This window comes from Natator depressus, chromosome 5 (genome assembly GCF_965152275.1).
Source record: "Natator depressus isolate rNatDep1 chromosome 5, rNatDep2.hap1, whole genome shotgun sequence".
In the NCBI taxonomy this organism is placed as follows: Eukaryota; Metazoa; Chordata; order Testudines; family Cheloniidae; genus Natator; species Natator depressus.
This window is the reverse complement of record NC_134238.1, coordinates 94953571-94978726: the sequence shown is the minus strand read 5'-3', so window position 1 is coordinate 94978726 and position 25156 is coordinate 94953571. Positions and strand designations below refer to the sequence as shown.

At 41.7% G+C, this 25156-nt stretch overlaps 1 protein-coding gene across 1 annotated transcript in view; it reads right to left on the bottom strand.

The window, feature by feature from the left end:
- Positions 1–25156, bottom strand: part of TRPM6 (transient receptor potential cation channel subfamily M member 6) — a 146598-nt gene that overhangs the window by 66896 nt on the left and 54546 nt on the right. The window contains exons 5-12 of the mRNA XM_074953237.1: positions 22399–22612; positions 19937–20061; positions 16590–16761; positions 14912–15086; positions 9302–9425; positions 5191–5263; positions 4974–5074; positions 1840–1974 (exon numbers count right to left, since the gene is read on the bottom strand). Of these exons, the coding sequence (XP_074809338.1) occupies positions 1840–1974; positions 4974–5074; positions 5191–5263; positions 9302–9425; positions 14912–15086; positions 16590–16761; positions 19937–20061; positions 22399–22612 (1119 nt within the window). The remainder of the gene's footprint in view (positions 1–1839; positions 1975–4973; positions 5075–5190; positions 5264–9301; positions 9426–14911; positions 15087–16589; positions 16762–19936; positions 20062–22398; positions 22613–25156) is intronic.

Genomic DNA, 25156 nt, shown 5'->3' with positions numbered 1-25156 from the left:
ATTTTTTTCCATTCAGATTTTATTGGTGGGGGATCTTTCTCCCCCATTCCTTTTTTTCTATGGAAAAATTGGAACAAATAATTTTTTTCAGGCATGTTCACCATTTTTGATCAGCTCAAGCAACAGTACTTTTGTAACATTGAAAATGTGCTGTATTTTGTTTTTCTTTGTTAAATGTGTTGGGTACCTTTTATTCACACATGAATGAAAACAAGTTACAATAGATTTTACCATGCAGACACAGTGTGGAAAGGGCTTTGGAGTACCCATCACTTCCCATTCCTGAGTAGAACCTTTAAACATTCTGTCTCTCTTTTTGCCCTGTACCTGAGGGTACAGACTTTACAGTCATAGAGCTGCATCAACCCATAGAGAACTGAAGCAGGAGCAGGGTCCTCAAAGCAATGTTCTCACTCAAGACATGCATTGTGTGGCTGGAGGTTTTTCACTTCCCCTCTTTCATTCCCATGAGTCCAAGATGGAGAAATGGGCTTTGCCCTCAGGCAGAGAGTGGAGTTTGGTCACTGCAAAAAGGGCTCTGAAATTACTCTTCAAGGGTAATGGGGACATCTAAAGATCAATCCTTTGGGCTATATTGTAATTCACTTACTCATCTTAAGTAGTACCTTACTCTAAGAGTACTCTCATTGATTTCAATGGGAGTACTCCAGGAGTAACATACTATTCAGTGTAAATAAGGAGGTCACAATATGGCCCATAGATTGCAATATAATTCAGTAAAACCCACAGCTTCCCAGATTTGTGACCAATTTTATTAGCGTTGACAGGAGAAGTATAACAGGCTGCCCTGCTGAAACTAGTGCAGTAAATGAACATTTTCAAAATAGAAAACTGAGGGCTATATTTTTAGGATTTCAAATACAAATGAAAATTTATTTCAAGTGGGCCAGCTTCTTGCCAGAGCCATCCATTTGGTAGTTGCAAAAAAAAACTCCCTATGGTAGTTGCAAAAAATAGTCTTGGCCTAGAAAGCGCTACATCAGTTGTTATTAATTAGGTGAGACACTACTTTAAACATTTTTATTGGCCTCCTATTGCAAGATGACAGTGCTGCAGGAGAGGAGACATGCATCAGTGATATATACATTCTTGCACCTTCTGTAGCCACTTGCACCTTACAGTCTGATTTGGCAGCTTTATATACTCACTTTGCCTGGAGGTAACTGGCTATGCAAAGTGCAGGGCAGCAGAGAGCCAGGTCCTATGAGCTAAATTTTCAAGAAGGTTGTGCTTCCGAATTCAGTATCTGGCTATGTCTACACTGGCAATTGAATGACAAAACTTTTGTCTTTCAGAGGTATTAACCCCACAAACACACACACACACACACACACACACAAAAGACAAAAGCTTTGCCTCAACAAGCGCTCTCCTGCCGGCAACACAAACGCCACTTGTTTGGGGTGGAAGTTTCTTGTCAGCAGGAGAGCTGACAAACAGTGGCTACGCTGCATGACTTTTCGCAGCACAGGTGTAGTGACACAGCACTGTCACTAAAAGCTGTGTAGTGTAGACATAGCCTCAGTTAATAAAAACAGCCACTTCTTTTGAACAGCTCAGGAACCGTGAGCCTGTTTGGTTGTCCTTGTTCAGACATTTACACCAGTGCAACGAGGGTATAAAACACTATGCTCCACAGATTGCAATATAAATGGTAGAATTTACAACCACTTTACACTGGTGTGACTACATAAGCTACAAATCAACAGGGAATCAGGCCTTCCAATTCTGCCATTTTTGTCTAGTCTGTCTGTCTGTCCATCCAATACCTAGCTATCTAGTCAGAAGCTACTTTGCAATGGGGTTTCAGGTACTCACTGTATTGTAGAGTTCTTCCAGTCGGGATATAGTAAGGAAACGGTGCAGATTCACTCCATGCTCTATTAACAACTTTACAAAGTCCACCCGGTCCATCACTAAAGCATCCAGCATTGCCTGTTCCAGGGAGCCAACCTTCAAAGGGCGAGGGAGAAGGGGAGGAAAAAAAGAAAATGGGGAAAAAAATCATTCTGGATTAAATAAAACAAACCCCGAACAAGAGTTAAGGATCTATTTATCTTCATGCTTTGTCCCTGTATTTCATGTGTACTGTAGAAAATAAAAATTTGTTAGAAAATGCACCTATGTAAAAATCCAGTGGGGAAAATTATTCTGCACAAACCAAACCTTAACAAAGACTTCTTCAAATTTGCCTTTACAACCATTGCACTAGACAGTGCATCTCCTATTGGCCTTGTTTTTAAATCATTTCAGCTTCAGCATTTAATCTGTCATAATGAAAAGACTTTCTGATTTGCCACTTAACAAAAAACAGAGGAACTATATGAGACCAAGGTATTTAAAGAAAGGCTATATTAAAAAAGAGAAAGAATATATAAGATAAACTTTCTGAAAATTATATTTGAAGATGGTAAAAAAAAAAAACCTGTGTAACACAGAACAGTATCTACATTAAAATGGAGGACTCAATTCCGAAAGTGCTCCAAGCATAGGACTTTCATTTATCTCAACAGAATTTCCATATGCACAGCAGCTAAGGAATTGGGCCTATGGAAGGCCTTGATTTCAAAAATATCTACTTTGCTTCTACAAAATATGCCTGCGTGCATACATCCATACAAATAGGCAACTATGTGTGCAAAATGCATGTTTTGGTGTGCAAACTGGGAAATAGCCAATACCTATTGTGCACACACAAATACTTCTTCCAATGTGCAGGTTTATATTTTGTGGATGTAATATCCTGTAATATTAACAGATGTATAGTATGCATTAAAAAACATTGTCAAATTATGGCTGTACAAAGTTTGCGTAATGTTATTAAATTACTTTGGTTTCAGAAATATTTCACAGTCTGTTGTACAATCTATTTGATGCTGAGCTGACATTTATGCAGAAATGTAGTAACAGCTGATTATAATCATTACCTATTGAACTTTTAGGAAAACGTTTTTAAAAGCGAATCCATGCATAAGTGTGCACTTTCACTTGTACATACAAATACTATGAAAGTTTACACAAATCATTTGGAAATTGCTGCCTACATACCTGGCAATTTGAATACGCAGTAGTCAGGATAACTGCACAAAAATGTAGACCCTCCCAGCTGTGTATTAAGTTTGGGCCCCACTAATTAAAAACGTGGCTTTTAAAGGTCACCAGCACAGGATATTTTTAAAAATGGTCTTGTGCCTGTCTTTTGCTTCTTTATGGTGTATAATGAAAACGTTGCTGTTCTTGAAGGTTTTTTTTCTGCTTGTTTTTTAACTTTGAAATATCAGGGATGAAGACCAGGCCCGGGAAGGTCATATGTTATACTAGAAAATTAATTACTGAAAAGTCCATACACCTTGTACAGAGTAGTTAAGATGACTTACCCCCCAGTATAGACAGCACTAGATCAACAGAAGAATTCTTCCATTGACCTAGTTACTCCCCCTCAGGGAGGAAGGTTGCCTATGCTGATGGGAGAATGCAACAGCAATGCAGCTATGCCACTGTAGTATTTCAAGTGCAGACAAGCACTCTGTTTTTACTGGAGAACAAGTGAGGGTATTAAGAGTTATTTATTGTGAACTCTTAAGGCTTTAACTGAAGCGGTGCAGATATTCAATATTTAACAAAGGTTTCCTTCACTCAAAATGTTAATTAATGACTGTACTTAAATAGGTATGAACAACAACAAACAAAAGCCAAAAAGTTTCCACAGTCTCAATTTAAAAATCCCTTCTTCTCTTACCAGCCCAGTTTTCACTTTTTTTCTTCTTCCTAATATACACTTGTTCACCAATCATTCACACGCTGGCTCTCGCTCGGCCCAAAGGACTATGTAAATATGTTCCAAAGTAGAACAGCTTCAACAGGAGAGACTGAGAGACAGACCTACCCCAGAATATCCTATAACCCAGTAATTAGGGCACTCTCCTAAGAGGTGGATGACCCATATTCAAATCCCTTCTCCCTATCTGTCAGGGGGAGGGAGAGGAACTGAACTAGGCTCTCCCACATCCTGGAGGAATGCTATAACCACTGAAGGTATAAGGGAGGCAGCACCATCATCTACTTCATCAACAGTGCTTCTTTCAAAAAATGGCTTAAGCACCTGACTCCAGGAGAGGACTCCCAACTGTGGAGTCCAAACAGAGATAGGCACCTAAGTCCAAGAGAGAGGTGGGGTTTAGGACACACCCATATAATTGGCATCTCCTATTGGTTAGTTTAGGCAGGGAGCCACCTATCATTCTAACTTTTGTGGATTCCATTCTTAGGCACCTATCTGTCCCCATTCATTGTATAAGGAGCTTGGGGGCCTAATTCAGGCTTTATGGATTGCAGTGATTTTCCAGACAAGTAAAAGTTAGGAATTGCAATGCTGAATGTTGCAATACTGAATGCCTAAGTCCCTTTATGAATCTATGCCTAGCACTTCATATGTTCAAAGCATAGCTCTCATTGACTTCAACTGCAGTTCTAAGTGCTCAGCACTTCTGCAAAGCAGACTCCAAGGTCTCTAGTCAGGGACCCAGAAAATGAGGAACACACAATAGTCTGGGAGCATAATGTAGTGAAATCTCATTCCATAAATTAGTGATAGAAGGGTAAGAGACATGTCACTTGATATGTAAAAATCTACAGAATCATAATGTTAATGGTGTCACCCTCTGCAGCATGGCAAGGGGGGCTCGTGCCTGCTTACCCCAGCTTCAAGTCCTCCAACAGAAGTTAGGAACAAAACTTAGTTTGAGCATTCCATGTTGAATGCCCCCTAGGAAAACTTTGCATTTCCAAATACTAACTATGCTTACACCACCAGACAGGTATGTGAACTCAAACTCCAAGTAGCTCATCAGACAGAGTCTGTCAGATGCAAAGCAAAGGTGAAAACACAAAGAGAATTAAAAAGCTTCTCTGTAAAAAACAAACACATGCTGGAAAATAAAACTGAAAAGTACCTTCCAGTCTTGTCCACAAACCAATATATGTTTCTTGGCAATGTCCCGTCTATTCCATGCCAAGGCCAAATTTAGCTGATCTGATGCAGACATATTTGTACCTAGAAAACAAGAAAAGGCTCCATTAACTTTCATGCATTAGCTTCTTTTCCTTCCTTTCTTTGAAAAGGCATGTCAATGAATCTGTAGGTCATAGGAAATATTGTTAGATAAGTACCTTTCAGGAGTGCTGTCAGGATTGCCAAATCAATGTCCTGCTGCTCCTCTGACTCTGCATCAAATATGGTTATCTGTCAGTGTTGAAAAGGATGTTATTCGGGGGGAAGGTGGACAAGCCCTTCCAGGGAAACATTGGGTGTTCGTTCTTGACCTAGTGTCCAGTGAAATAAGTTTCACAGCTCTCAGCAATATTAACAAAGCGATCTATACATGAATGTATCTCCTTGTGCACCGCAGTGAAAATGTACCATTAGGGTATGTCTACATAGCAATTAAAAATCCGCGGCTGGCCTATGCCAGCTGACTCGGGCTCACAGGGCTGTTTATTTGCGGTATAGACGTTCAGGCTAGGGCAGAGGTGGGCAAACTACGGCCCGGGGGTCACATCCAACCCTTCAGACATTTTAATCTGGCCCTTGAGCTCCAGCCGGGGAGCGAGGTCAGGGGCTTGCCCTGCTCCACGCATGCCGGGGTTCCACGTGGCTCCCGGAAGCAGTAGCATGTCCCCCCTCCAGCTCCTATGTATAGGGGCAGCTAGGAGGCTCCGCACACTGCCCCTGCAGCGCCGGCAACCACGGCGGTGCTGCACAGCTAAGGCAGGCTAGTCCCTACCTGTCCTGGCACTGCACTGCGCCCCGAAGCGGCCAGCAGGTCAAGCTCCTTGTCAGGGGGGCCAAGGGGCTCCATGCATTGCCCCCACTCCGAGCACTGGCTCCACACTCCCATTGGCTAGTTCCTTGCCAAACTAGTGTATGGAGGGGAGGTGCCTGCGGATGAGAGCAGCCTGCAGAGCCTCCTGCTCCCACTAGGCGCCAGACCTGCTGGCCGCTTCCTGGGCACAGCACTGGAGTCAGGACAGGCAGGGAGCCTGTTTTAGCCTCGCTGTGCCACTGACCAGGAGCCACCCGAGGTAATCCCATGTTCCAACCCTGAGCCCCAACCCCAAACCCCTCATCCCCAGCCCCACCCCAGAGCCCGCACCCTCAGCCTAGAGCCCAGACCCCCTCCAGCACCCCCACCCCCTGTCCCAGCCCAGACCCCCCTCCCACACCCTGAACCCCTCATCCCCAGCCCCATCCCAGAGCCCTCACCCCCTCCTGCACCCCAATCCCCTGCCTCAACCTGCAGTCCCCCCCACCTGCACTCCAAATCCCTCTGCCCCACCCTCCAGCCCGGACCCCCCTCCTGCTCCCCAAACCCCAGCTCCACCCCAAAGCCCGCACCCCCTCCCACACCCCAACCCCCTGCCCCAGCCCAGTGAAAGTGAGTGAGGGTGGGGGAGAGCAAGCCAGCAAGGGAGGGAGAATGTAGTGAGCGGGGGCGGGGCCTCGGGGTTGGGGTGAGGATGGGTGTTCGGTTTTGTGCAATTAGAAAGTTGGCAACCCTAGTTCGGGCTCGGGCTGGAGCTCGGACTATATGACCCTACAAGGGGGGAGAGTCCCAGAGCCCAGGCTGCAGCCTGAGCCCTAACGTCTATTAAACAGCTCCTTAGCCCTAGCCCCACAAGCCTGAGTCAGCTGTCACGGGCCAGAGGCAGGTATCTAATTACAGTGTAGACATACACATAGACTCTTAATGCAAGGAAATCAACATGCAAATCATCATATTTCTAATCCTGTAACACTGAATCTCTCTCTTTTTGGCTGACCTTGAAGGCTGAGACATTAAGATTCGTACAATGACACCCACATACTTACTTCTCACACAGTGGAAGATCTTGAAACCCTGTAATAGGGTGGCCTGCCCCTTTAGGAGCCAAGAGTCCCTGGGGCTAGCCAGCCCTCTTCAATCAGCCCCTCTTGCCCCAGAGTCAGCTGCCTTCTAACATAAGGCGGTTGAACTAAATGGGGTCAAGTGACAGCCTGAAGCACGTGGGCCTCATAAAAGGGCTGAGAAAACTCAGTTTGGGAGAGGAACCACAGGGAATAAGTTGAGCTTATGTGGAAAGCCCTGAAGTAGGGTCTGGAAGGACTCCAGGGAAGCAGCCTGGGAGTCAGCACTTTCTCCCAGAGAAGAGACACTTAGGGTACATCTACATTGCAATTAAAAACCCACAGCTGGCCCATGCCAGCTGACTCGGGCTCACAGGGCTCAGGCTAAGGGGTTGTTTAATTGTGGTGTAGATGTTTGGGTTTGAGCTGAAGCCCAAGCTCTGGGACTATTCCCCCTCGCAGGATCCCAGAGCTTGGGCTCTACCCAAAGTGTCTACACCAAAATTAAGCACCCCCAAGACCGAGTCAGCTGGCATGGGCCAGGCGTGGGTGTCTAACTGCAGTGTAGACATACCCTTACAGGTAGCCAGAAGCCCAGAGGGTGGGCTGAAGAGAAGCCCAAGCAGGGTAGAAGAACCTCTTGTTTGTTTGTTACCCCATGTGGGAATTGAACTCTGAGGGTAATGCAGCAGGAGAGGTTAGCCATGTGAATCCCCAGAAGAGACAAAAATTTAAAAAAACCTGGTGAGGGGAAATTGAGACAGGGAGTGCCTGTGACGCCATTCTCAGAATCATAGGTGCTATAGGGCAGTCATGGCCTATGACAACTTGACACCCCCTCCCATCATGACACCCCCTCCAATCAAGGAAGAATTATGGGGCAGAGAGATACAGACACCTTCTTTGGCTGGGGAACATCTACCTTGCCAAACTAGGGTATGGAGGGGTATGCTGAACTCCTTTTAGCGATAGGGAAAGGAGTGGAAGACATCCTCCACCTGCTGGTGACAAATCACAAGCAGACACAGACAATCCTCTTGCAGTTGTGGGAGGGCCAACAAAAGCAACAGTGGCTGGAAATACCCCAGCACCAGCCTGGGACAAATGCTCTGGTGTGCTTCAGATGTGGAAAAGTGGAGCACAGGGAAGAGGGTGGTGATATGTTTTTCCTGTGGGGAGACAGAAGATATTAAAAAGCTCTGTCCCACTTAGTACTTGAACTGTGGAAAGAAGGATTGTACCAAGGGGACAATTAGGGGCCTAGGAATAGGGAGCAGGAGTAAAAGCTGCAGAGGCTGAGCCTCAAGACCCAGTTAAGGCAGATAGAAGCAGAAAGGAATCGCTTGGAAAAGCAGCTGACCCAGGAGGGGCAGGCAAAGAGGAATCTGGAGAACCAAGTTTTTGCCCTTCACCAGCAGGTACAAGTTCTGGAGAAAAAGTGCAGGGCTGAGAACACAGAGAAATACTGTGATAATAATGGGGGCAACTACAGAGGCTGGAGAAGCAACAGACTCTGAAGTCATGGTAGTGCCTGATATGGCAGAGATAGTGGAGGAAGTTGGAAGTGGAAGAAGTTGCAGGAGATGCTCCTGAAAAGGGATCAATTAAAAAGAGACCTGGAAGAGAGACACTCTTCCTATGTTAGTGCTGTGGCACAAGCCATAAAGCAGGAGCTGACCTGGGAAGGAGAACCACTGTGTGGAACTGGCTGCCTTGGAGAAAGCCACACAGCAGGCTCTGAAAGAGAAAAAGGAGCTAGCTGAGGGGAAACAGTGCTTGGAATTACAAGTAATGATGCTGGAATGTGACATGGAAGATTTGGTCCCCAAATCTCCAACATGGAGAAAGTGTGCTGGGAAAAAGACCAATTGATCTCAGATGTTAGCCAGCTAAGAGAAGAGTAGGAGAGTTGGCAGCCAGGAAAACAGCCTGTCCAAGCTTGACGTATGGCTATAAATGGTAGAACTTGCCCTGGGGCCAAGCAAAGCTTTAGGGAGAGAGGGAGGGAAATGTGTAACAGGGTAGCCTGCCCCTTTCAGGGCCAGGAGACCTGGGTCTGCTAGCCAGCCCAGTTCAATCAGCCTGCCTTTGCCAGAATTAGCTACTTCCCAGCCTAAGGGCACTGGACTAATTGTGTTGAAACACCTGGGTCTCATAAAAGGGATGGGAAAAGTCCATCTGGAAGACAAACAACTTATGAAACCTTCATTAACACAAATCAGACTGAACAGAGGTAATTGACGACAAACTTTGGCCTGCTATATTTATATCAGAGATAACATTATTACAATAGCTTCTGTGCCCAGGCCAATATATTTCATAATCAACCAAAAAGATCATACTTGTATAGCAAATGAAAGAGATCGTAATACAAAACCAACAATCCATCATACTCACAGATTCTCTGTGCGCCATACACTCCATCAGCATTTGAAATAGATGAATGGACTGTTTCTGCCCAAAATTAAAGGTGTTCTGAATCATTATTGATATCTCCTCCTTCAGCTGAGGGAGCAAGTCTCTGAGGAACAAATAAATACACAGACAAGAATAAATTGTACCGCAGGATGCCTCATCTGACTGATCTCTTTCTCAGATGTTACACTGACAGAAGAAACTTGTGAGAACAGAGTAGACCAGTGGATACAGCAATGCATACTTTGTCTTCAGTACGATATTGCCTTCACCTTTCACAGCACCACTCATGCATAACAAAGGCAGGACATAACCAATATACAATATTAAATATTTGTTTAATACTGTATTTAAATGTTATGAACCCATGTAAACGCAATCAACGGAAAAGCTAATTAGTTTGAAAAGTATTATGAATGGAGCTAGTAAAAAATTTAAACAATTTCATGAAAAACTGAGATTTCAAACTTGGTTTTGCAATTTTTTTCTACCCTTTTAATTAAATTTTGTGAACATAATTTAAGTTGCTTGGTATTTTACTTTCCATTTATTATTTTCTGGGTTTTTTCTTGTTATCTTTTTTCATCTTTTTTTTCATTTCTCCTTTCATTTTCCAGTAAGTTTTTTTAACTAATTTCTTTTTAATGACAAGAAAAATAATGGAAAAAAAGGAAAGGGAGGGAGAAGAAAATAAAAAGAACAGGCAAAAAAGATATAAAAGTAAGTTACCAAAAATATGAAAACATGATTCCAAAAATTATACTCTAAAAAGCTAACAAACAACATCAAAGAGAGATATAGAACAAAATATATACTACAAATGTTTAAATAATGACAACGTTGTGAATAAGTCCATGAACATTTTCAAATATGGACAATTGTTCATTAACATTTCTGATTTATAAAAAAAGCCCATTTTCCCATGAAAAAATAAAAATTATTTTAAAAAATCCACATTTGTTTAGATTTGAGGTGCATTGCTGGCCCTGAGCTAAGGTTGGGGTTGGGCACAGATGTGGGCCTTAATTGGAGGCTCCTGGCATGTTGGGACAACATACTAGGTTTAGTATTTAGTAAAAGGGGACCCCAAACTCGGCTCAGAATTGGGGACAGATTGCAGATGAGGGACAGAGATACAACATGGCCAGATGGCAGACCCAGGAAGATGTGGGCCCCAGGTTGTTAGAATTGAAAAGTGTGGAGAGGGGTCAGGATTATGCTTGGAAACTAAGACCTAGGGTTCAGTTTTGATCTGCATGGGGACCCCAAATCAGGTTTAGGGATGAGGTCAGGTGGGGGCCTCAACTCAGGAAAATGGCTGGGACAGGATGAAGTCCCCATGCTAGGGTGAGCATTGGGACCAGATAGGGACCCTGGGCTAGGGAAAAATCAGCTGATGACGCAGGGCTGGGGTTAGAGTTGGTGCTGGTTATTAACAAAGATTGGGACCAATTGTTGGCCCTGGGGGTGGGTTAGGGATAGGGCCAATGGTGATCCTGGGCTAGGTTTGGATTTGGAGTCAAGTACTAGCCACTGTCGAGTATTATGGTTGGGACTAGCTGGACGTCCAGCACCCACAATCAGTGTCAAGGTCAGTACTGGACATGGTATTCTATGGGTAAGTTTCTGTTAAGGTTCAAGCTTGTCTATGGCCCTGGCCTACAGTTGGGGCTGTGGTCAGTTGGTGGCCATGGCTGAAGGTCACAACAAGGTTAAGGCCACGGCTGCAGATTAGGGTCAGAGCAGGACCTGTGGGGCTCACCAGGGATAAGGTCAGATTTGGGGCCTGCAGATGTCCATGGTGTTATGGCTTGGAATGGAGTGCACAGGTCCATAGGGATAAGATTGGGGCTGAAGTCCGCAAGCATCCCTGGGAGTGATGTCGGTGTTGAAATGAGTCGATGACTTCGGGATAGAGTAGAGGTTGGGCCCACAGGCAGACCCAGACTAGTGTCAAGGTTGGAAGCTACTGCCTTACTCCACACTAAACAGCCTGAGAAGGTGCTTACCTTCTCTTTGTGGGCTAGCATCAGGGACAAGACTGATCTGTGATCCTGGGCTTGGGTTACGGCGGGGGCCTGTGAAGAGCCAGGGACACAATCATGGTTTGGGCCAGGAAAAGATTAAGAATGGAGTGGGCGGCTGGCCCCAGGAGAGGGTTGCATTTGAAGTTTGGGCCCACAGAAGTTCATGATCAGTGCCCATAGAGATCACAAGACAAGGGTTATGGATGGGGTCTACATATTTCTCAAGGATAGGACTGGACATACAGCCAGTAGAGCTCCTTGGGTTCGCGTTCTAGTTGCAGAAGTCAGACCTAGGATTGAAGCTGGGGTTGCATCAGTGTCCTAACATTGGCCCGAAGGCCTCCCACTAACCACAAATATAACTCTAGCCCAAGGAAGACTACAGGTTTCTAGCAACCAGAAATCTTAGGTCTAGGATTAGAGTTGGTGTTGCCAGAGGGACCTGGACTAGGGTTACGGTCAGTGACCTAACACTGGCCTCCACTAACCACAAATATTGCTCTAGCCCAAGGAAGGCTACAGACTCAAATCACAACCCTAGGCTAGAAAGGACAACAGACACCAAACCTGACCCTGGAATGGTGAGGACTACAGGATCCAACTATAACCCTAGACCAGTGAGACATACAGGACCCAAATCTAGACTGAGTACAGCAAGCCATACAGGACCCAATCCTAATGCTACCCTGGACATACCTCCAATTCCAACCCCTAGCTGGGGGAGGCCACTGACTTCCAACTCAAACCCAAGACAAGAAGAATTATGGCCTCCAATCCTAATGCTATTCCAAGGAGGCCTAAGACTGACAGACCTAACTGTGCATGGGGATACTTCCAGACCATAATACTAGCTTAGACAGAACTATGGGGCCAATGCTAACCCTAGCATGGGGAGTGTGCTACAGCCTTCAACCCTAACCCTACCTCTAGCCTAGTCTCAACCATAACAATATCTCTGAGACATAATGATACAAACTCTAAATCTAGAAAAAGGATGCTGACTGGTCCAAACAAAATTATAACTGAAGAAGCCTATAGGCCCAAACATTAACATTAACCCAGTGACACCTAGGATCACAAACTCCAACTATAGACTGGACAGAGCTATGGGCCCAAGTATTAATACTGGCCCACAGATGCCTAGGGGTCCCAACACTAAACCTAACCCTAACCTACGGACATCTATGGTCTCCAACTCTATCCCTCACCCAGAGAGGCCTCCATACCACAACCCTAACCCATGCTTGCAAAAGCCTGCAAGCCCCAACCTAATTAGCTAATGTGAAGCCAGTTTTTAAAAAGGGCTCCTGGCAACTACAGGCCAGTAAGCCTCACTTCAGTACTGGGCAAATTGGTTGAAACTATCATAAAGGACAAAATTGTCCGATACATAGATGAACATAATTTGTTGGGAAATAGTCAACACGGTTTTTGTAAAGAGAAATTGTGCCTCACCAATCTACTAGAATTCTTTAAGGGGATCAACAAGCATGTGGACAAAGGAGATCCAGTGGATATAGTGTATTTAGATTTTCAGAAAGCCTTTGACAAGGTCCCTCACCAAAGGCTCTTAAGCAAAATAAGCAGTCATGGGATAAGAGGGAAGGTTCTCTCATGGATTGGTAAGTGGTTAAAAGATAGGAAACAAAGGGTAGGAATAAATGGTCAGTTTTCAGAATGGAGAGAGGTAAATAGTAGCATCCCCCAGGGATCTGTATTGGGCCCAGTCCTATTTAACAGATTCATAAACGATCTGGAAAAAGGGGTAAACAGTAAGGTGGCAAAATTTGCAGATGATACAAAACTAGTTAAAGCAGACTGCGAAGAGTTACAAAGGGATCTCACAAAACTGGGTGACTGGGCAACAAAATGGCAGATGAAATTTAATGCAGATAAATGCAAAGTAATGCACATTGGAAAACATAATCCTAACTATAAATATATAATGATGGGGTCTAAATTAGCTGTTACCACTCCAGAAAGAGATCTTGGAGTCATTGTGGATCATTCTCTCAAATCATCCACTCAATGTGCAGTGGCAGTCAAAACAGCGAACAGAATGTTGGGAATCATCAAGAAAGGGATAGATAATAAGACAGAAAATATCATATTGCCTCTATATAAATCCATGGTAAGCCCACACCTTGAATACTGCATGCAGATATGGTGGCCCCCATCTCAAAAAAGAGATATTGGAATTGGAAAAGGTTCAGAAAAGGGGAACAAAAATGATTAGGGATATGGAACGGCTATTAATCTCCATATGAGGAGAGATTAATAAGACTGGGACTTTTCAGCTTGGAAAAGAGGTGACTAAGGAGGAGGATATGATAGAGGTCTATAAAATCATGAGTGGTATAGAGGAAGTAAATAAGGAAGTGTTATTTACTCCTTCTCATAACACAAGAACTAGGGGTCACCAAATGAAATTAATAGGCAGCAGGTTTAAAACAAACAAAAGCAAATATTTCTTCACACAACGCACACTCAACCTGTGGAACTCCTTGCCAGAGGATGTTGTGAAGGCCAAGACTGTAACAGGGTTCAAAAGGGAGCTAGATAGATTCATGGAAGATAGGTCCATCAATGGCTATTAGCCAGGATAATCAGGGATGGGGTGACAGGGCATGGATCACTTGATAATAACATGTCCGTTCATTCCCTTGGGGCACCTGCCATTGGCCACTGTCAGAGGACAGAACACTGGGCTTGATGGACCTTTGGTCTGACCCAGTATGGCCATTCTTATGTTCTTAACCCTAACCTTGGAAAACCTCTGGCCTCCAACCCTAGCCCTAGACCATTGCAGTCATAGGTCTCCAACCTAAACCTGGGCCAGGGAAGAGTATGGGCCCAAACCCTATTCATAGCACATGGAGACCTATACATTCAAACACTAACTCCAGAATAAGGAGACCTTCAACTCTAACCCTGGCCCAGCAAGGACTACACATAGGAATGTGAAGAACCCCAGGAGGAGCAGATGTGAGGCTGGGGGAGCTGAACTGGCATGGGGTGAACTAAGAGGCTAGGGGATGGGGAATGAATTTATGGGGACTGGGTGGGCTGACCTACTGGGGGTTGGGATTGTGGGGGGACAGAATTAATTGCTGGACAGAGGACAAGCAGATTTGTAAATGAGAGCTCCTTCAGCAGCAGCCGAAAATCACCTTGCCCAATATATTTAGGATGGTGGGTAACACTAATTGTCTCAAATAAAACACACGCTGATGATGTGCAAGAGGATTCCAAAAATTAAAAAATGGATCACCAAAAAATTAAATTTTATATATTAACTATTTAACAATAATCTCATTATTTTTGTGCAAATCTTGCTATTTTTTATCACAAGGGAAATTCCATCCGAGAGGTTAAGTCTAGGGAAAGGTCACAGGGGCTGGGGAGGTTGTCATCAGGGGTGATATCAGAACTCTGCAGTTCCTGGCAAAGACTACTTCACTACAGTTCTCACAATTGTCTTTGATTTGGAAATAGGCATTTTCACTACCACCACACAATAATTAAATTAAAAAAAAAGAAAGTGTTGCAGCCTGCAGCTACTCACCCTGTATCTACTGTGTGTTTATGAATAAAAGCCAGAAGATCTGCAGCTCGGCCAGTGCCCTCGCAGACCACCACAGGGACAGCAGGAGTATCCCTCACATACTCCCAAACCCTTAGGATCACGTTTGGGCCTCCTTCCACCACCAGCGCAACCACCGGTACACCTTGGCCCATTCCTGTTTCAAACCACACACAACCGTTACTAACAGCAAAGTTATCACTCCCACAGTACACATCATAAACATAGGTTTGTCAACTTGTACCCACAAAAAATATCTCATAGAAATCATGAGAGAGATGTCTTAATTGATAAAAACAAAACAATGCCTTAATTTCTCCCACCTTGTGTCAGGCATTTCAAGGCTGTCTCAAGGGAACTCTGCCATTAAAACAAAAGATTATTGAGAAACTGTGCACAAGACTATAAGCAGGCCTGGGCATGGACTCATGAGGAAGGAAATGGGGCACAAGAAGCCTTCCCTTCCCTTGCATGGCCTGCAATAGCAGTTCTTGTAAGTTTTGCTTGCAAAATTTTTGCATGCATAGAAAAAGTGACTACGCATATAAATATTTGCACACACTCATGAGCAACTGGGTGCTTTTTTAAAAAAATTGTCTATATGTTATGTATTCTTGGGAGAGGTGATTTTAATAATTTGAAATAGCTGGTAGTTGGGTAATGGTATAGTAAACAAAAATGGACATAGCAAATGAAAACCTAATACACAATAATTAAGAATTCTATTTTTTTATATCTAAAACTGAACAGGAAACAAAAACATGAATGGATTCAAGAGATTCTTGGATACGTTTCTGTGCTTATAAGAGGTGAGTAGGTAAAAGGAAGCAAGGACTTAGCAATTACAATTGACCTAATGGTGTTTCTTTCTAACATACCTTCTGATTTGCTCATTAGACCAGTATCAAGCTTTCCATAAATCACCAATGATGGTCTTATTCTATGAAAATAAGTACCTTACACAGGCTACAAATACCTATTTGATGGTGTCTTTAACTTAGACATAACTGAGGTATTAAATGTGCAAACAATTCCACAATGGAAATGAAAGTTGTGAAACTTGCCTTTCGCTTATTTCACAGACACAAAAGATTGATTGGACATTTTTTCAATTCCTCTTTTGCAACTAGTTATTGCACTGTTTGCCAACAACAAAAATGACAGTTGTGCAATGCAAAAGAATTGCACAGTGAGATTGCAAAACGTGAATTTCACTGTATTTGACATTTTTTTCTCTTTATAAATGTCTGGTAAATATTTGAGAAAAAGTTATCAGTGCTGTCATAAAGAGTTATGAAACAGAAGCCATGCTCTACTCTGGCTATCTAGAACTCCAGGTCAACATTTTCAATTTTTGGGTGCCCAGTTTGACAGACTTTAAATGGGTCTGATTTTCAGTGTGTAATATCAGAGTCATCACAGAGGTCCCAAACTGGGAAATCAAAAACACCCAAAGTCATTAGTGATTTTTGAAAAAAAATTGTTCCTTTCCTTCCCCCCCTCCCCCTTTGAGTATTTATGGCTTGATCCTTCAAGATGCTGAGCCATCCTCATTCCCAGTGAAATCCATGGAAGTAGAAGACACCCAGCATATCACAGGAAGTCCTCAGCATCTTAAAAATCTTTTAACCTGTGATGAATTTGACATCACAATACTCACCGGTGTGTATTTTCTGAAGGTTTAAGTATTTCTCAAGATTCCTCCTGAGCTTCATCTCATTGCCATATTTTCCCACTGTCCCATCATCTGCCAGTACGAAATGAGAGTGCGTGCTGTTGAGGGTGCTCAGCTTGCTAAGAGGATTGCTGAGAGTCTGATATAGGCGAACTACCTGAGAAAATCAAAAGGAGGCTGAAGTAATGTCACCTGGCACATGACCTAACTTTTATATACTTCATTGTTACATGATAAACTTGTAAAAGTTTCTACCACACCTAGGGGAAAATTCTCCACATCATTCTATGGGAGACTACAACTGGTCTATCCTCTTACCATTCATGGCACTCCAGTGGAAAGTACACTGGAATCAAGATCTGGAAAATAACAATGTCCAAAATTATTTTTTCTGTGTACCGCTGCTTGGCCTCACTGTGTGGACCAGACTGTGGTATGCTTACTCACACTGAATAGGACCTTACTCCATGTCAAGTCCCGTTGAAGTCAATTTGAGGATTAAGAAACTACTAAATGTGAGTAAAAGTATTACTGTCTGGCCCTATATTGTGAAAGACAACTATGCCATTTTAGTATTATTTTAGAGAATATATACATGATCCCAGATTATTTATTCATTCATTCATTTATGGCCATTTTTACATTCTGAATTCTAGATGAATGGAAATCTTTAAAAAATAGTAAACCTTCAAGTCTGTGTAATATATAGTCAATGGAAGATATCATTATTATGGAGTCACTGATTACTACCCCCTAGTTCAAGTTTTCAGAATTTTCAGCTTATTTTGTAAAAAATCTTAATAAAATGGTAAACACAAAACTTACAAAGTAAACTTTGAACACTATTTGAATTTTTCATGGTGTTTTGATGAAAATTGGCTTCACACAGAAAAAATAATAGTTCCAAAATAGTTCCTTTCTTAAAATATTTTATGGGATTATCTCACTTTTTTGGGATCCCTTTGCAAAAAAACCTATAGCACTCTGTGCTTTGCACCACATATTGCTCTTCATCTGCTGATTAATAAAATATCAGTTATGAACCCTGTCCTAGAAGGCAACCTAATATGAGCTGCGACCTCATTTTACAAATAAGTTAATAGAGAAGTTATACAATGATACTTCGGAAATAGAACCCAGGGCTCTAACATGTCAGCGCATATCTTATCTAGTCAGCCACACTGCCCTTCATGATGAATGTGCTTTGAATATCCTATCTAATCACAAAATCATACTCTTAGCCCAGAGCCAGAGCTATAGCCCAGCATTCCTGGTATCCAGCTATCTAGCAAACAGTTGTGTAACCCACAGAAAAAGTTTGTGCCAAATCTACCTCTAGCAGCTGAGCCTTAAGTAGACACGAGCAATTACTATTGTACATCAAGTGATAGAGATTTAAACTGAGGGACAAGGGTTCAAACCCTGCTGTCCCCTCTCTGAGATGTTGTTATGGATATCCACATATAACAGATTTTGTTTTTAGAGTTTTGTTTTAAAAAAGAACTAGTTTATTTAAGTCACACAATGAGAAAATATCCTATAACACATATTTGTAATTAAGGACTACTACAATTTGTAAATTATAGTGTTACACACCAAAATACAGGTGTTTTATATTTCAGCCATTTGCATCTCCCCCTTCTCTCTTTGACCCTAGGGGCAACCCACTGAGGTACACCAACCCTCTACAAAAAAAAAAACAAACCTAGGAAATGAACACAAAAACTTCTCTTCGGGTATGTCTATACTACCCGCTGGATCGGCGGGCAGCTCAGTGATACCTTGCTCTCTAGCACAAAATCTTAATGGTAACCTCAGCAATGTTAAGGCATTATTAATTATTAGTAGTATTATTATTGTCATTTGTAAGCACTTAGGAGGCCTAATCATGCTCAAAAGTGCACGTTTGATGAAGCTGGCATACATATTTTTTTTCGTATCTGTTGGAAATGGAAGTGAAAGCCTTATGGAGTGCAGGAGTGAGTTATTGACAGTGTTGCAGACAATATGAAAGCAGCAAGAAATGCAGGAGAATTTTCCCTTAACTTGTTATTTCCATACTTTTTAGGTTTTGAGTTGGTGGGGCATTCCAAGTCATCCTTAACTGTCATTAAACAAAGTTTTTATGGGTTTAATACTATTAGCGCTGGTTGGGAATTTGCTGTCAATATTTTTTTTAGGATTGTCATAAATATAAAGAGAAGGCTAACCACCTTTAAATCCCTCCTGGCCAGAGGAAAAACCCTTTCACCTGTAACGGGTTAAGAAGCTAAAGATAACCTTGCTGGCACCTGACCAAAAGGACCAATAAGGAGACAAGATACTTTCAAAGCTGAAAGGGGGGGGGGGGGAAACAAAGGGTTCTCTCTGTCTGTGTATTGCTTTTGCCGGGACCAGAGCAGGAATGCAGGTCAGAACTCCTGTAAAGAATTAATAAGCAATCTAGTTAGATATGCGTTAGAGTCTGTTTTGTTTAAATGTCTGATAAAATAAGTTGTGCTGAATGGAATGTATATTCCTGTATTAGTGTCTTTTTGTAACTTAAGGTTTTGCCTAGAGGGATTCTCTATGTTTTGAATCTGATTGCCCTGTAAGGTATTTACCATCCTGATTTTACACAGGTGATTCTTTTACTTTTTCTTCAATTAAAATTCTTCTTTTAAGAACCTGATTGCTTTTTCCTTGTTCTTAAGATCCAACAGTTTGGGTCTGTGTTCACCTATGCAAATTGGTGAGGATTTTTATCAAGCCTTCCCCAGGAAAGGGGGTGTAGGGCTTAGGGAGATTTTGGGGGGAAAGACGTTTCCAAGTGGGCTCTTTCCTGGTTATATTTGTTAGATGCTTAGTGGTGGCAGCAATAAAGTCCAGGGACAAAAGGTAAAATAGTTCGTACCTTGGGGAAGTTTTAACCTAAGCTGGTAAAAATAAGCTTAGGGGGTTTTCATGCAGGTCCCCACATCTGTACCCTAGAGTTCAGAGTGGAGAAGGAACCTTGACAAGGATAAAATGTATTTTTTACAAAACTGAAATTTTCCACAGGAAAAAAGTAAATTTTTCCTAATATTTTCAATTTTTCCATTTGAAAAAATTGAAACAAACATTTCATTTTAGGTCTACACTTGACTGAGCTACTATAGTGCCTTATGGGCGCCTGTAATGTGAGTGCTTTATGCCTTTATTCCCCCCATGGGCTGGACTACATCTTTCATGATGCATGGCAGTTTCCCATCTGGCCAACAAAAATTAAGATACAATACAGTGGAAACCAACAAGTGGATAAGAAAGCTGGCAGACTCTTGTACAATTGACTGAACAAAAAGTTAATTACTCACATCTTTTCCAATCAGGTCCCTCTGGTTCTCAATGATACCCCAAGGAGGGATTCCAATGGCACAGACCTTTCTCAAATATTGAGAGGCATGAGCTTTCAGTGCATCCCCCACATGCCTGGACACTCCTAAATAGATAATCATCATTATTATTATTCTACATTTGAATTCCTGCTACAGAACTGTGATCAACACTTCCAAAGTTGCTTCCATCATCTATTTTACTCTGTAGTTATTTTTAATGTAAGTGTAATTATAATTATACTATTGTTATACTTCATATAGATTACAGCAGTGGTTCTCAAACTTGTGTACTGGTGACCCCTTTCACATAGCAACGCTCTGAGTGCGACCTCCCTCATAAATTTAAAAAAACACTTTTTTGTATATTTAACACCCATTATAAATGCTGGAGGCAAAGCGGGGTTTGGGTTGGAGGCTGACAGATCGCGACCCCCGCCCATGTAATAACCTTGCGACCCCTGAGGGGTCCCGACCCCCAGTTTGAGAACCCCTGGATTATAGGAAAAGTGAGGTTTAATTAATGGACACAATAATATAGTGCCCCATTCTTCCAGACTTGCTCATGCTTAACATTACACGTGTGTGTAACCAATGGGACTATTCACATGCATAATGTTAAGCGTAAGTGTTTTCAGAAATAAGGTCAAAATGGATCTCTTCTTTAGGACTTACTTTTTAACGTATTGAATCTAATTTTTATTTTTAACCATTTAAATAACTTTGAATGGATATCAAAGTTGATGTGCCCCAATTTTTGAGAACTTTTTTCAAAATTAACTAATTGTTTTTGAATATTTTCACCCAGAAGAAACCTGTTATTTTATAAAAGTCCTACATAACAAATCAGCAGCCTCACACTCAGGAGAAACTCGACACTTAATAAAATAACTTGAGTAAAAAAACAAAAAAAAATGGATAAGGAAACATTTCACTTTCAAATTTTCAAGCAGTTATGACAACTAACAGCAATTAAAAATGATTTTAATATTATAAAAAAAAACCTTGACTGTGACCTTTTCTGATTTTTGAATTATAGAATAGCTAAGAAAACTAATGCATCTTTCTTTCCCTTGTCTATTATCCCCTTCCAACCTCTTCTAATACACACTGAAACAGTAATTTCAAAACTGAAAGTTCCTCAGCCCACAGTATGATGAATGCCAGCCAGTGATTCAAGACCTGATCTTGATTAATAGTGAGCACGCACACTTAGAACTGGAAAATTGCTATAAAAATGGTATGAGAGTATAAACATCACCAATTCACTTTGTTAGTATTCCCAACCCTCCTTTGGTTTATTCCAAACAGAGATTTAATGTGGTTTAAGTAATCCACTTCAAATTCACATCTTTAGTTAATATGGATTAATTTCCCTGAATGTCCCTGTGCAGACAAGTCCTTAGTCAAAAGGCCTGACCCTCAACTGGTGTAAATCAGCATTGCTACACTGATTTTCAGAAAGCTATACTGATTTACACTAACTCAGGGGTTCTCAAACTGGGGTTTGGGACCCCTCAGGGGGTCATGAGAAGATCTGGCCCATTGTGAATAGTTTGCAAATAACTCATTGTCTGAAATCTGTGTGTTTACAAAGTGTTTCAACAATTTTGAAAAAGCTAATCTGTTAAAAAAAAAGTCTGTTTGCAGAGCCGTTACAGATAACAGAAAAATGATTAAATTAATCTAATAATTTATATGTTATGAACAATTACTCTAGAGTTCAGTGATATGGCAAAGTCCCTACCATAGATTTTATAATCTAATTATTATTGCCATTTCCATTATGGGATATTGCACTATAGCAGGGTAGTATAGGTCATTGCGAGCTTCCCTTAGATCAGCATGTTCCCTAAGTGAGATGACTACACTGAATACAACTAAAGAAACAAGATTATTTCAGCATTTGAGGAATGTAAAGAGTGACTCTTCAGGGAGTTTCAGTGCATTCACAGGTTAGTTAACAGAGCACCATAATTTAAAATGCTCACAATTATAAACCTGAATGAAATCTAAATAAATGAAATTTTGTTTAAAACAAACACTTGACCAAAATAGCTAGTAGTTGATACAGTATTAGGGCTCTAACCATTTTACTAAAATAGATCAAAATCTATTCTAAGTCAAGCACTCCAGCCAACTCCAATTGGTCTGCAGTTTGCTTCTTATTTCATGCATAACACGATCAGGTCTTTTTTCACAGAAAGTATTAAGAATGCTGGTCAAAACTGGAGCAGCCTGATGACACACCCGTGTCTACTATACCCTCAAAATATCTATTTTCTTTTATTTTTATTTCCAAATTATAGTTTCTTATTTTGTGTTATAAGTAACCCCAAATTACTGCATTACATCAATACATTGTATCACCCCTCAAGTTTGTATGTCTGAGAAAAACAAAGAGCAAGTATTAGATGAAAAGCCAGATAGATAAAAAGAATTACCACTGTTGATGCCTTCTGTTATTATCCATGCTCCTGTAGTCTCAGCCGCTTTGACCAACCCTTTGCTGAAAACCTGTTTGACCTTAGATGGAAGCTTGAAGTTTTGGATGCCTCCATGAACAGAGATCACTAGCTTTGGCAGCTCCATCTGCCATTCTTTCAGCATCAGATGTAATAGCTGGTCCAGGTTGGTGTCATAAGAGGTTCTAATATACTGGAAGAAACACACTCGTGTATATTGCATGTTTCTTAAATAACCAAAACTAGACATGGTGGCACCTTAGAAAGTACTCAGTTCTAAAGTTTTCAAGACCTTGTTGTGAAAGTTCTAATGTTTCACAAACAAAGGAACTTCAAAAAAATGAGACCTACTGAGAATAGCATAAAAGTGTCCAAGTCATTGAGACATACATATAGCCATATAAATCTCCCTAGTTTGCAAGGTCTTAGTGATGTTCCATAGCTGTGCTTGTGGTAAGGAAAAAAAGAATGCAAATGGGGTTCTAATACTGAAATATCAAACTTCAGTGAACTCATAACAAGAAATATATCCACACCTCACCTAAAAATTTCCCTCCTTGGAATAATGATGTCCACAAACCCATGACATTGGATCTTTGCTCTATGCAGCCTTGATGCGGACAAAACCTGTCAATCAGAGGCAGGGGAGGTGTGGCTCCACCTATGAGACACTGCCATTTGAGACACTTCCATAGCCTATAAGAATTAATCACAAATCAGTAAAAAAAAATTTTTTTAAAGCATTAAACTAAAAAGAACAATACTCCTGCAGATCAAGGAATTCAATAAATAACGTTGAGTGCCAGTTAATAATCCCAAATCTTTTCCCAGTTAACATCCCACTCAGGATGTGTTGGATCTGTGGACCTCATTACTCCAACAAAGGAAATTTTCAGGTAAGGCGCAGATAAATTTCTCTATTCTTATTTGTAGTGAGGTCCTCAAATCCATGACATTGCAATTTTCATAGCTGTATCCACTTGAGGGAGGGGATGGGGCGAACCTCTATATACAGTTATGTATAGATGTAAAAGGGATAACCCTTTCCTAATAATTACTGGGATACTACAGCAAGGAGCACCTGACCACCAAAGGCAGCATCAAATCATGACTGATGTCCAGCTTGTAGAATTTGAAGGTAGTATGGACAGATGACCAAGTGGCTGCTTTACCGATTTCTTTGTAGGAGGTGTAAGGTCTTCTGGCCCATGAAGTGACTGCAGTTCTGGAGGACCAAGTTCTGATATTGGAAAATGGAGTTATGCTTTCTCACTTCTATGCTGCTGAGATACCATTTCCAGGTGGCTCAATTACTGAAGATTTCAAAGCCTTCTTTCCCTTTGACACCAGATAATAAAGCATAAAAAGCATTTCTCTCTGTGATCTGAACTGTGCAGTGAATATATCCTTTGAGAGCTCTGCAGACATCCAAAGTATGCCACAATTTGTCTTTGGGGGTCAACAGAGGTGGGCAGAAGGGTGGAAGAGCAATATCCTGTGCTTTATGGAGTCTGGAGTTAATCTTTAGTATTAAGACAAGGTCAGATTTATGGAAGGTGCAATTTTGAGGTTCCAGAAAAAGAACACCCTACTCTGACACCCTGTGAACAGACATAATTACAATAAAAAGGCCACTTCAATGGTTAGGAATTAATTATACACCTTCATGAGTGGTTCAAATGGAGGGCCCTTAATGGCACTGAGAACCAGGTAAGACGTCATAAAAGAACTTTGTGCAACTGAGAAGGAAGAAGAAGAAAATGTTGCTCTCATAAGAAAAATGCTGGACATCTGGGTAAGATGAAATTTACTTCTTGTCTGCTGAATTAAGGATGCTAGACAAAGCAGCAACTTGATCTTTGTGAGTCTAAACTGCCAGGCCTAGCTTGAGTCCATCTCAAAGAAATTCAAGAATCTGTATTATTGATTCAAATGTGAGGAGTGAACTCCTTGTCCTGGTACCGATGGATAATCCTCAACCAGGCCACTGAATACACTGAGTTAGTCAACTTATCTCTGGAAGCTAGAAGTGTGAATATTACTTCTTCTAAGATTTTGGCTCAAGAGGCTCCATTCAAGAACCAGGCACCTAGGTTCAGACTTTCTGGATTCTGATGCATAACCAGACTTTGTAATATCATATCCCCTCTAGGTGGAAAGGGCATGGGAGGTATTTGTACTATGTTAAGGTGGTCAGAGAATCAAGATCTCCTTGGCCAGAATGCAGCTGTGACAACTAGGGGCCAGACATCCCAAGTGGAGAACTAAAGGTTTATACCCCAAAAATGAGCAGTTAAAGCAACTGATTACATACTGTATTATTGTACTATCAAGTAAGGTCTTTTATGAAAACTGGTAATGTTCTGAACTTGATCGCCATTATGAGATATGTATACAGACTGAAATTATGAATCTGTGTATTTGTGTATATGGAAAACTGTACTCATAATCTGCACTACAACTCCAACTACACCTCCCAGCAGGGCAGTGAACAATCAAGCACGGAGGGGTGGCCCTCACAAGCCGGGTGTTTACATGAAACCAGATTTAAGTAACAGTCCAGCCCAGGAAAAGACAATGATGGACCATTAGAGTTAATGTATGCAGTGTTGTTGTAACTGTGTTGGTCCCAGGGTATTTTAGAGAGACAAAGTGGGTGTGGAAGTATCTTTTACTGGACCATCTTCCGTTGATCAGAGAGACAAAACTTTTGAGCTTATGAAAATCTCCACACCTG